The sequence below is a fragment of the Perissodus microlepis genome, chromosome 11 (genome assembly GCF_051167445.1).
Source record: "Perissodus microlepis isolate ML-2025 ecotype Zambia chromosome 11, ASM5116744v1, whole genome shotgun sequence".
NCBI lineage: Eukaryota > Metazoa > Chordata > Actinopteri > Cichliformes > Cichlidae > Perissodus > Perissodus microlepis.
The window spans coordinates 22,500,132-22,513,277 of NC_140471.1; the positions used below are offsets into that span (position 1 = coordinate 22,500,132).

General features: G+C 41.4%; 1 protein-coding gene across 1 annotated transcript; it reads left to right on the forward strand.

Moving 5' to 3' along the window:
• Positions 1–32: 32 nt before the first annotated feature.
• Positions 33–13,039, forward strand: sphk2 (sphingosine kinase 2). Its single transcript, XM_084943257.1, has 8 exons — positions 33–136; positions 4,294–5,890; positions 7,701–7,850; positions 7,936–8,030; positions 8,141–8,256; positions 9,215–9,418; positions 9,551–11,165; positions 11,463–13,039. Exons 2-8 carry the CDS (start codon positions 5,428–5,430, stop codon positions 11,523–11,525), a joined length of 2,706 nt encoding a protein of 901 aa, XP_084799383.1. The 5' UTR covers positions 33–136; positions 4,294–5,427; the 3' UTR covers positions 11,526–13,039.
• Positions 13,040–13,146: the final 107 nt, after the last annotated feature.

A 13,146-nucleotide genomic window follows, 5' to 3' on the forward strand; every position in this document is an offset into this window, starting at 1 on the left:
GGGTGTTCTGTTTTCCTTATCGTCATTGGATTTCCTCTCCGCCGCTCAGAGCTGCTGCTCCTGCGTCTCCACATACTTCCTGCACCGAGCCACAGCATTCAGAGGCTATCTGTCGAAAGAGGGGAGCCAAGATGAGGTAGTTGGGGCTTTTTCTTTTCTTCTTTAAAAACCATGAAATGATATTAAACATGGGTTATACAGATATGCTTCTGGCGACATACAAAGCTCGAAAACAACTTTTCCTGTTGCTCATTTTGATAGGGTCTTAATAACTGCTAGCTAAAACCATGTATCCTATGCGCTAATTTAAGTATTTAATTAAACCCAGCGAAAAACAAAATGGGCCTTTTCTTTTCGATTTGTCCATAGTGTTCCTCACTAATCTTTAGTGGAGTTATATTTGAATATATTAGTCGGGTTGAACTGGGGCTACATGTCAGTTAGCTAGCCCCTGTGCAGCGTGTCAGCCGTTTACATTAGCTAATGTTAGTGACGCTCAATTCACAACTATTGCTTAGCAGCTCTGTTTACCGTACACAAAGACCCGCTTCCTGCAGTTCATATTTCACCTTCTCATTTCTGGCACTACAAGCTAGAATTATCGGCTCTAACTCGCCTGTGCTGTAACTGTCAAAATACAGCTAAACATGACCAGGTTAGCAGGCTAACAGCCTGTCAAATCCATGTAGCATTAAAGTTTAACGACATAGACGTAGCTCTTACTACCAGACAAGCTGCTAATAAATGTTTAATAACGCCTTTACTACAAGAGCGACCTCGAATTCAAAAGTGTACCCTTATCGAAAATTGGCCAAAAGTACTTTGAAGTCACTCAAAGACAACCTCATTGTGTGGGAGACCAAAATTAGCCGGAGCATAGTATTATTATTATTATTATTTTTGGGTGTCCCCGCCCTGCAATTCAAGGACAGGGTAAGGTGCAACAATGGGCATCGGTAGGGTCTTTTTCTGTGTGTGTGCTTTATCAGGACGGGACATCAGCCAAGTATTGATTTTGTCTACACCACAGCTTGCATAATGTTTCCTGACTGCTATAAAAGTTGAAAGATGTGAACAGTTTATTAATTTAGGGTAAACCGAAGTCCCAGGTGAGACTGCAGCAATTGTACTTTATGGGCTAAAGTCTAATGATCTGTCTCCTGCTGACTTGGTAATTTAACATTGCTGTAACCTCACGTGTAATGTAATTTGAAAATAATACATGTGTTTCGGTGTATTTTGATTATATATCCAGGGTTTTTCTAGGGTCAACATAAGTACTTTATGCAGAAGTCTGTGCGTTTTTCTATTATATGGGGGCATGTTGTAAACCAAAGTTATGTTTAAGCTTGACTGAATGAAATCCCACTTTCAAAAATCATACCTCTGTTTGTTTTACTTTGGTAGAAGGTTAAAACCTTTTTGGAGGGAAATAAAAGATTTAACATACAGGGAAAATCCTGATATGGCTCTTTGATAAGAGGTAATACCAGACCTCCTTGGTTGGTACAAATATGAGACTGTACTAATGCTTCTTGCAAAGTCTGTAAAATCTAATACGATTATTTAGGTTAGGTTATTTAAACCGTGAAAGAGACACTGTGCCCCTAAATCCTGTTACGCAGAAGTTACCCTGAATTAGAAAAAAAAAACATGAATTGTCATGCAACCTTTCCTCCACAAAAAATAGTGTCTCAGCAAGCCAGTTGAGGATGTGTGACTCTTGAGTCATTACGTGGTTTAGCACAGACGCACCTCAGGTCAAAGGGCATAACGAATCTTATATTGCTTCACCCTGTACCCATAATCAGTTTTCTTATCGTCAGTGTCCTCCTCTGTACTTGACTGAAGTATTGTTTTTGTGCAGTACAATCAATCTAAAGTTTTATTCATTTCATGTAATTTACTGTTGTGCTTCTTAAATTTTGATTTCTTAAATATTTGCAAAATCATGTCATGGTTATCACCACAGCATTGTGGTGTGGTCATAGTGCTGAGGCTTGTACTGGCAAGCAAGATTCTGCTCTTACTGAGGTAACATCAGCTATAACACTGGATCTTCAGTGTTACAAAGGGTGATTCACTTTTTACCAGAGTAAATGATCTATTCTGACCCATGGACCTAATGGTACTGCTATTTTGAGGGGGTGAAGTTTTTGTCTGAGAAATTTTGAAAATGAGAAACAATGGATTCTTAGTGCCATCCATCCATCTACCACTATCATGGTTTGAATGGGCAGCCCCCCCCCCCCCCCCCCCCCCCCCCCCCAAATTACCTCCTCTAGTACTTCCAGGAAGACACCAAGGTATTCACAGTCTTTCTGGGAGATCTCTCCAGCACCTCTTTGGTGTACCCCAGAGCGTCCTCACGATAGGACATGACCAAAACAGTTCACCTTGGAGGCACCCAGGGAGCATCCCAGTCAGATCCCTGAACAACAACAGGCTCCTTTTGATGTGTAGGAGGAATGACTCTACTTTGAGCCCTTCCAAAACGACCAAGCTTCTCACCCTATCTCTAATCTGCTGATTGTGTTAATGATGTCAATATTTCAGTTCACTACCCAGAGCTTGGGTCCACAGGTGAGGGTAGGAATGTAGATCAACAGGTAAACCATCAGGTTCAGCTCTCTCTTCACCACAATAAACCGGTTTATCGTCCACATCATTGCTGATGCTGTGCCAGTCAGTCTTTCAAACTCCCATCACTCATGAATCAGACCCAGAAATAGTTAAACTCCTTCACTTCAGCCAGCAACTCCTCTCTAACCTTGAGTGGGCAATCACCCCTTTTCTGACTGAGAACCTTGTGTCTTAGGCTACGTTCACACTGAAGGTCTTAATGCTCAATTCCGATTTTTTGATCAGATCCGATTTTTTTTGTCTGCTTGTTCACACTACAAATAAAATGTGACAGCAAAAGCGCTCTAGTGTGAACCCTCAAAGTGGCCCGCATGCGCGAAAGAAGACGTCACACACAATGCGCTCTGTTTAGACCCAGAGCAAACAGTATTGTTTGACTGATAGCCCTTAATATAAAGACTTGTTTCGGACTTTACGTTTCCCAATTTTGCTTTAAGTTATAAAGTTATTGTGTTATTTACATATGGCCTAATAATTATCCTTATTGCAGTTTTAGAGAGGAGCTGTGCTTCAAAGGATAGTTGCAGGTTTCTGTCAGAATCTGCAGATTATACAGTACAAATAAAATGTTCACGTTTCTCCAACGTTGTCTTCCCAACAGTTTAGGGTAGGGTCAAAAAAGTCGGATTTGATGCGCTTTCGCTTGCAGTGTGAACGTAGCCTTTGATTCGCTAATTCTTATCCCACTTCACACTAAGCTACCAACCACCTCGGTGCTGGAGGCCACTTCCTGGTGAGGCCAAAAAAAATAAATAAAAATTGCATGATTCCACAAAAAAGCAGAGAGATTATCCATGGCCTCCAAAACAGAAACCTTCCACAATCTTACTGCACTTAGAAATTCTGTCTGCAAAAGCTGCAAATAGAACTAGTGACAAAGGGCAGCCCTGATAGAGTCCAACTTCCACCGGGAGCGGGTCTGACTCTTACTGCTGGCAATGTGAACTAAGCTTTCACTGGCTGTACAGGAACAGGCTTTTTTCTGTTTGCTGCTAGCAAGTTTAAAGTAGTTTTCGTGTTCTGTACGCCTTTAGTAGCATGATCTTAAAACAGGACACCTGTGCCTTGTTCTTACAAACTTTATACAAAGTTTGTGAATAGACAGGAAAACCATATTTTCCTTTATTTTTTACATGTTCTCACACAGTTTAACCTCACTGGCACTGAATTTAAAATGTTTTACATACACGTATGTCAGATCCTCCTGTGTCTTAATAACAAAGTATTGTGCTTCATTAATTTCCTCCACAACAAGTTTGCCTACTTGGGACAGTAAGTGAGTGAACACACACATACATGCTTTGTCTGTAGCAGCTGTGTTGCTTTCAGCCTGTATTAGGTCATTAAAAAATCTTTTGATTTTTCTAATATTAGGGTTTGTCTCCTTGTATAGCATGGACTTGTCCATATTTCTGTTTAGGTGTTAGCTGCCAATACAATTCCCCATCAAGAGAACACACTTGCAGGTAGTTTGGGAAACACTGGGTTAAGTTATTGAGCTGATCAGTGCATGTTAGAGTAACTGAAACCAGATAAGGAAAAATATTCAGGGTATGCTGAACTTGCTTCTTAGTCAGGCCCCTGCTTTTGTTTCTTTTTCCTACTGTTGTTTTTTTCCACTAACTGCTGTTCTCCTTTGTCCTCAAACAGGAACAGAGATATTTGGGAGGGAACGTGAGGCTTGACTCAAGGACTTTAAGATGACATAAACTAAGGACCCAACTGGAACTGTCTCCTTGTTTGTCTTTTGTTTTGTTTCTGTTTTTGTTTTTGATTTCTGTTGTCATTTTTGTTTTTTCACCTGTCTTTGTGTTGCTCCTCCTCTTGGGGAGTAGTACTTGATTGAGTGAATGTTATCACACTACTGTCTGGGGAACTGGCTTAGTCACTCCTTTTGTCTGCCTCCTTTATGTCACTTAGAACAAGATAGCAATAGAAGTATCAAAGGTCTTGAAAAGTCTGCACTAATCTATCTTTGTGGCATTAATTACTTTTTGGGCAACACTTAAAATGCAACTTACTTTACAAAAATCTTGTGCATTAATTTAATTTAATTGTTGTAGCCTCCTTGTCTAAACAAGGTGTGTTTGTGTTTTGTCTTGATCATACTTAATGATCATTTTTAATGCAACTAAGAGTTTCATTTTTGTCCATTTGTGTAATTATTTAAGGCGAATTGTCATTGTTAAGTAGCTGCTCAGCTGCCTTGTATTGCTATCACAATAGGCAGCTTTTACATTGTAATGTAAACTTATTTTTATACTTTGTGAAGAACACTTTTTTTTTTTTTTGCTTAAATGACTGATTCTACATTTTATAAAAATCCTGTTTGTTGTGACTATGTTGATGTATTTTCTGTCCACTTTCCAACTCGGAGCAAACTGTATGAGCTGACAGCTCCACAGATCACACCTTGATGGGAGGTTTCTAACTGTGACACAAAGACTGGTCTTAAGCAGTTCCCATCTTCACTGGATCAATAAAAAATACTCTAATTTGAAGAAGGATTAAACTGGGAAACGTTATTTGTATTCTTTTCAAATGAAGACATATATCTGAACTGGAACGACAGGAAGATCATTTTTTGTGACTTTTACCCCTTAAACTGAAGCACTGACAAAAAGAATGATTTTGAAGAGATTTTAGGGAGAAAGTTCTTGACAGACATAGTCTTTCGATTTGTGCTGCAAAACATGAACAGCTGGTAGATTGCCCAGCTCTTCAAGCACCTGAGTTCAGAAGCCCTTGTTTTTGTTTTAGACTGATTAACTTTGAGCAAAGAAAATGCGATCCCCAGAACCTTCCTCACCTTCTCCAGCAGAAGCTCTCCTACATGGCCAGTTTGCCAGCTGGGGAACAAGCAGCAACAGCAACAATAACAGTAGTCCCAACAGCCCCGGTGGTTCAGGAGGGCTGTCCCCAGCTGCTCCTCCAACTCCAGCTCCGGCATCCAACTACGCCCTGACCCTCACCCACACCCACATACATATACAACGCCTGTCCCCCCGGCCTGGAAAAGAAGCTCGTCTCCTGCTACCCCTATTAGAGTTGGTGGGGTGCAGCTGCCCCCGGTCCCCTGCTCCCCCTCTGCTGGTGCTGTACTGGTACCCACCAGGAAAACGAAGGAAAGGAGTGTCCCGGCGCAGGCAGGTGAGGGCCTATCTGGCAGAAAGCAGAGCTGAAGCTGAGAGGTGGTCGGCTGCTGTACAGTGTCTACTTAGAGGTGTGACCGTCACTGCTAACACAGGTGAGTGTATGTTTTACCTGAGGTTTGTTTGTACAGCTTGGATCTTGTTTTTAAATGAACATACAAAAGACTGTAGTAGTAGCTACACATTTTGTGTATTTATATACTGTAGAGTGTGATTTTTTTTTTTTGTTTTATTGCATGAATTTTATTATGTTGTCTTAAGTGTAAGTATGTCATAATGATAAACTTTTATTATAAATGACCATGGGCAGTAGAAGCAAAGCTTTTGAACATTTTCCAGGAGTAATTCAGACAGTTTTTATTTTATTTTATCACAATTTAATAGAAAAAAAAGCAAATTAGTGAACAATAAGGCAAAAATTCATTAATGCTAAATTCAGTTTTCCGATGTCTTATATACAACTACATCTGCTCTATTATAATATATAAGACTAGGCTGAAATCGATTTGATAGTGGCAGCAACTGTAAACCACAGTTCGCCCTGATCGTTGGTACTGTACACTGAGGTGATGGCCTAATTAAAAGAGTAACACTAATAGCTTATCACAGTGTTTATGGAGCTTTAGCCTTTGTATTTGTCTCCTTGATAAAGTCTTGAATTTCAGATGTTTACAGTAGAAAACCTACACAATGTAGCATCAATCCACTTTGCTCCATGCCCTCTTTGTAAACTTCTACTAAGCCTAGCGTAATGTCACAGGGAACCAAGACTTTAATGTATTACATTTCCTCACTGAGAGCACAAATGGTAACAAGACTAGTTTAACATTTTGGGGCATTATATAAAAGACAAATGAGGATTAACACTAATGCACCCTAAGAGGCTGTGAGATTTAGCATCGAGAGCTTTTGGCTTTTGTGTGTTTCACATAACAGCATCGTTTTCTTTATTTTTTTTTGTAGGGTTTTTTCCATCTAAAGCTATACGTCCTTCCTCTTATCTTTCCTGCACATGTGGTCTGTATCTTTCAGTGTGTAATGCAGAGACAGAGGGCGGGGAGTCACCATCCTCAGTTATCTGACAGCTCAGTGTGAACTTTGTGTTTGTGTTTACTTTTTTTGTCTCCATTGTCTGTGTGGCACAGAGTTAATCGGCATCTCCCATCTTCTGTTTTTCTTTTCCTCGTCTGTAGGCTCACTCTTTAATCCTTAAGTCTCTTAAATATCCTCGTCTTCTGAGATCTTTAGTGCATACCCTTCACTCGCAGTGATGCAGCTGTCATTCTTTTTTAATTTCTGCTTGTGTAACATTCATAATCACACTTCTGAATCATTCAGTGGTCCAATTCTGAGAATGTTTATGCTGACGGGCATTATAGGTGTGGTCAGATGGGTTTTCCGCACAATAGCGTGAAGTGTGGTTTATTACATAATCAAGGATTATGTGACAGCACAGCCGCGTAATATCCTCTCATGCACCAGTGGTTTCATCTATAACATACTACAGTTTATATTGAATTTTATCCTCAGATATTTACTTTCCCCACAGGTTATATAGAACAGGACTAGAGTAATTTCATTGCCTTCGTATGCCACTGTTTAGTTTTGACCAACTATAATACCTATAATTTGAAGTTTAAATGTGCCCTTTATCATATATCTGACTTTAAATGATTGACAAACTCACTCTTGAAGGACAGTGTGATATGTATTCTGTCAGGAGAACTTTAGGAGGCTTCAAATGGATAAATGCATTCAAAGTCCAAGGTTGGGCAACACTGTAATACCAGCTTAGCTTATGTCCCAGTTGGCTGGTTTTGAAAATGTGCTGAACCACTTTCTTTGTCCTGGACCAGAGCTGTGCAGGTTTTAATTAATCCATCCTGTTCTGTCTTTCTTGTGAAGAATTTTCAAGAAGTCTGCTACCTCGTCCCAGGCGACTACTGTTATTGGTCAATCCCTTCAGTGGAAGAGGCCAGGCAATGCAGTGGTGTCAGACCCACATCCTGCCAATGATTAGAGAGTCCAACATCAGCTACAACCTTATACAGACAGGTAACACCCTGAGGTCTAAGACATCCCAATGAGTCAGAATGCATGCATTTATATTGCAGGCATTAACGTAATTACCCTCCCTCAGAACGCCAGAACCATGCCAGAGAGCTCATCAGAGAGATATCACTCCCAGAGTGGGATGGCATCATCATTGTTTCTGGGGATGGTCTACTGCATGAGGTAAGGTGTTTTTGGCCTGAGAGGACAACCAGGCTGAAATTGTGGCACGTAAATGTATGTCTATGTCTAACACTGTGATTATTTAAATCTTCTGTCTTGTTTTCCTGCAGGTAATTAATGGGCTGATGGAGCGCTCAGACTGGGAACAAGCAATAAAAACACCTGTCGGGATTCTACCCTGCGGCTCTGGGAATGCACTGGCTGGCTCCATCAATCACCACGCAGGGTGAGCACATCATTTTAGGTTGAAGCTTTTCTTCCAGCTGCCTTTGCAGTGTGGAATTAGGTGGAACATTAAGTCTTCATATCTCCTTCAGTGTTTGCATAATGGAGGATTTAAAGTAATGCTGACAGTCTAGATTGTGTTTGCTGATAACGGGTGCAGTCAAGTTAATTCTTTAAACTTTATGACCTCTGAATGAGCCAATCATATTACAGATTGCATATGCGGACTCTTCCACAGCAAAACTTAACTAGTTTAATATTTTTGACAGAGAGTAACAGAAACAAGCTGTGATACCCTGAAAGAGTTATCTGTTTTCTGATACGTTTCTGGAGAAACTTAAAAAAGTGCACTTTCTGTAAATCCTCAGCCAGCTATCTCATCCTGTGAGATAGCTCACTGGTCAAAACAACTTTTAGCCAATGAAATGGCTCATTTTTAATCTACATTTTGATACCAGGTTCATTTTCTAGCCGTGAATCCTTCTGTCTAGAAATAATTTTCTATGATTTAAACCTCCTTGGATCTGCATCACAGAGGGTCTCAGAGTCAATGGATGCTCTCTTTGCTAGTGCTGAATTTTCTTATTATATTCATATATTCATATGATGGCATGTCTCTTTTGCTTTACTGAACTTCCGAGAAGAATATCCAGTTGTTGTGACATTTATGTTCAATGTAACGTCCTCATCTGCTGGCTTGTACACAGAGGTTTAGATGATCCTGAGACCCTCTGATGTAGTCAGATGAGTTTATTTTTATGAAAACTGACCTTACAAAAAAGCCCATGGATACCCAGATTATTCTGTTAAAATAAACTACATAAAAAACAACGTTTTTTTCCTAAACAAAGGACCGTAGAATTATGTATATTTGTTTTGTTTAATCTAGTCTTTGTACAGATCTGTCTTTATTTTTACTGAAAGGAGGCTCTTGTTGTCTTTTTTAAAAATTTCCTCAGGTATGACATGTGCCTTCGAGAGCCCCTCCTTTTGAACTGCTGCTTTTTGCTCTGTCGAGGCGGAGTCCGACCCATGGACCTGGTCTCTGTGACAACAAGCCCCGCCCCTTCCAACAGCAACCGTGCTGCAGCACCCAGGAAACTGTTTTCCTTTCTTTCTGTTGCCTGGGGCTTTGTGTCCGATGTGGACATTGAGAGTGAGAGGTGGGTGTTTCAAGTTTTCAGAATCTTAATCTAATGTTGTTTTCTTCATAAAAGCCTGGCTTTTAATTTATTCTGAATTATGTGACGTCAATTTCAAAATGTAGCTTCACTTGCAGTCTTGTCTTCTTCCAGGTATCGTGGTCTTGGCTCAGCTCGCTTCACCCTGGGCACGTTAGTGCGCATAGCTTCTCTACGATCCTACAAGGGTCGTCTCTCCTTCCTACCACCCTCTGTTGTCACCACATCACCAGATGCCACACCTCCACCAAGGAGACCGCTCTCCCGCAGTATCACAGAAGGCCTGGAGGGCTTCTGCCGCACGCCTATCCATCGCACCTGCTCTGACATGGGCATAAGTGAACAGAGGAGCTTGCGCAGGGGTGAGGGAGAGAGGGAAAAAGAAGAGAGGCAAAAGGAAAGGGAGAGAAGAAGGGAGAGGGCCAGGGGAGGAGGAACTGGTGTGGTGAGGGCAAGCAGTCTGGCAGAAGACAGAGAGAGGGAGGGACAGATGGAGATGGAAGCAGAGGAGGAGAGGTCAGGGACTTGTTCAGAGAGATCAGGGACAAGTTCAGAATCAAATGAAAGGGATGAATGCAGTATGGGAAGGGAAGAAAGGCTGGAGAGGATCAAGGATGAAAGGGAAGATGATGGAACAGCAGAGCAATACTCAGAGGAGATTGAGGAAGACGATAGAGGTAAGGACGGGGAAGGGAGCAGTGGTTCTGTAGAAGGAGAGGGAGTGTTGCATGCGAGAGAGCTGGGAGAGAGCTATGGGGTTGTCATGGGGCGAGAGGCAGATGAAGAGCCAGAGGATGGCGTCACCCACCAGGATTGCCTTCATGAGACCAGGCAGGCAGTGAGAAAGAATTCAGCCCCTTCGAGCCAGATAGCCGAAGCTCTCCGCAACCAGCCTCTCAGTCAGGAGGCTGATGCAGATTTAGGCACTTCAAATGGCGTCGATGATATGGATCTGAATGGAACTTACTACCGGAAAGATTCATACACACTGGATGTCGCTCGTGAGCGAGCTTTGACGATCTCCTCTCCCTTTCGTCATTCTCCCTTCTCTTACAAGGCCAAAACCCTGGACAAAAACCAAAACGCCTCCCGGCCAAGGCCCCTCTCCCTCCTTCAGCACTCCCAGACAAATTCCCTCCCACCTAAACTCAACTCTCTCTCCCTGTCTCTTTCTCCCACACCCCCCTCATCTCCTTCTTGTGCCTCCCCACACTCATCATCCTACCTCGCTCCTCGTCCTAACACCCCAAATTCCACATCACCCTCGCCCTCTTTACGCACGCCATCCTCTTCTTTTAACTTTGACATTGCTGAACCAGCAGGACCCTTCAAGAACCGTCCATCATTCTCGCTGCCTTTAAATCTACCAAGGGATGACTTGTTACCCCCTCTTGACCAGCCCCTTCCCACTCGAGACTGGATCACCATTGAAGGGGACTTTGTCCTGGTCCTGGCCCTTTATCAGACCCACCTTGGGGCTGACCTTTTTGCTGCACCCCAGGCCAGGTTTGACGATGGGCTGATCCATCTGACTTTTGTGCGAGCAGGGATCTCTAGAGCAACTCTACTGAGACTTTTCTTTGCCATGGAAAGAGGAACCCACCACTCTGTCAGCTCTCCATATGTGAGCCACGTTACCTGTAAAGCATTCAGGCTGCAGCCTCTGTCGGCACGAGGAACACTCACTGTGGACGGAGAGCTTGTGCCCTACGGGCCGCTTCAAGCACAGGTCAGAAAGAAAAACAAGATTTAGCATAAATAATACTTGTTGAGTAAAACCACAGTGATAAATTCCTAGGTCTTTTCATTTGTCTCAGTCTGAATTTAGTTTGTAATAACTACATGTTCTGTACTTTAAAAGCTTTTAATTAATCATCTGTGATTATTCATTCACATTGCCAACAGCAACTTACGTACTGTATGTTTCTACTCTCAACACTTAAGTACTGTGTGTTCTGTGCTGCTTTGTTTTGCTAACACTTGTGATTAGTAATATTCATTTTCCTGATCTCTTAATGTTTTATAGATCCATCCTTCCATTGCCCGTCTCATTGTTGGAGACTCTGGAGAGAGGATTACCAGATTCTAATCAGGGATTGGTTGATTTGATTGACATATCAGCACTCTACTGAATTATATAATCTCTGTTGCCATCCATAGTCTGAGAGGACAGGAGTAGCTGAGAGACTTCAAATAGCCTGAATTGCAGAAACTGCTTTTCTACGGATTAATGAAAGGGATAACCAACCAAGCCACGCATCATTGAAGCATCTCTGCAGGGATTAATAGTGAATTTCAAAATGGATGAAAAATGCACCTCATTACACAGCTGTTGGATTACGCACAGTGTACCCTGAGAAGCATGAAAACAGCACGGCCTGGGATGATGAGAGGGAAAAACAATTGAATGTTTATGGGTTTTTGTGCAGATAGTGCATGTGTTGGATGTATACATAACAGTATGCATGCAAAGAAGCACTACCTGTTTTATTTTTGTTTTTGTTTTTGCCTTACGCTGAGATGAAGAGAAATCAGATTAAATTCAAAAAATATTGTTTGTACACATGAAAAGCTATAAAAATGTATTGAGATTCTCTTGGGCCAAGAGCCAGTGAAATTATTGCCACGTCTCTATCATCAAACAGCCTCATCTTACATCAACATCCAGATGTTTGAGTATAAAAACTTTAGTCCCTGAAAGGAATGCCTTATCTGATACTGTACAGTACAGCTGTACCTTTATCCTTTCCTTCTTATGTATGAAACTTTAATCTTCTTGATTTCCGTTCACCTATCAAAGTCCTTTGACTACATTTAAAAAACATAAAGTCTGAGCGCATGTGACTCGGCCACTTTTGTGTATCAGTGGAGAAAAAAGTGACTACAAGTAATCATTTTTCTCATGCAAGTAAATCCACATAGAGCAGCAGGATCAAGCTTTTCAGGGTCACCACATTAGTAGGAGCAGTGGATCCGTTGAAGGGTATCCATTACCAACGTTTGCATAATCTGCCTTTTTTTCTTAACCAGTGGAGGCACAGTGATAGTGATGTTTAACAGACGTTGCATGCCTCAGTTAAGAAGTACATTTCACATTTATTCTTCCCAAACATGCTGAAGATCACAACACTAGAACAATTCAAACTAAAAGGTAACACTATTCTGTCTGATGCAGTGTTTTGTTTCAGAAAGTAGATCCACTAGCATTAGCGTCACCTGACATGAATTAACTGTTGCACTTTGAAGACTCTTAGCTTTTGAGGATGTGACTGACCGTTAACAAAATCATGTTGAAACTCTAAAATCCTGCTGTAGAGTCAGCACTAATCCCCAGCGTTGTCAGATCAGGTGGTAAATCAGATGGAAGAACAGCTTGCACTTTGAGAAATTTGCCAGCAGCAGAGGCAGTTTGTTCAAGTAGGCAACAGACTGATGTTTAAAACTGAAATATATATTTTGAGACTACAAGTATTTCCAAATGTTGATGAGTTGAATCAAACTACAGAGGTTGAAGCCCTTTGAGGATTTTTTATTTTATTTTATTCAAACCTGCTGATACTTGGACGAAGAATAAATCATTAGCATGTGCAGTTCATCAATCAGGAAGATCATCAACTTACTGTATGTCTCGGTCATACCTGGACAAATCAATGCCTTTGTATAATAAGCCTGTAAATTCTGGCTGTTGATCATGAACTGTTTAAACCTGA

Bases quoted from the DNA above. Each gene is read 5' to 3' on its own strand.
- sphk2 (XM_084943257.1), top strand. From the start codon at position 5,428: ATGCGATCCCCAGAACCTTCCTCACCTTCTCCAGCAGAAGCTCTCCTA. The intron at 8,031-8,140 runs GTAAGGTGTTTT...GTTTTCCTGCAG, and splicing joins GGGATGGTCTACTGCATGAG to GTAATTAATGGGCTGATGGA. The intron at 11,166-11,462 runs GTCAGAAAGAAA...AATGTTTTATAG, and splicing joins ACGGGCCGCTTCAAGCACAG to ATCCATCCTTCCATTGCCCG.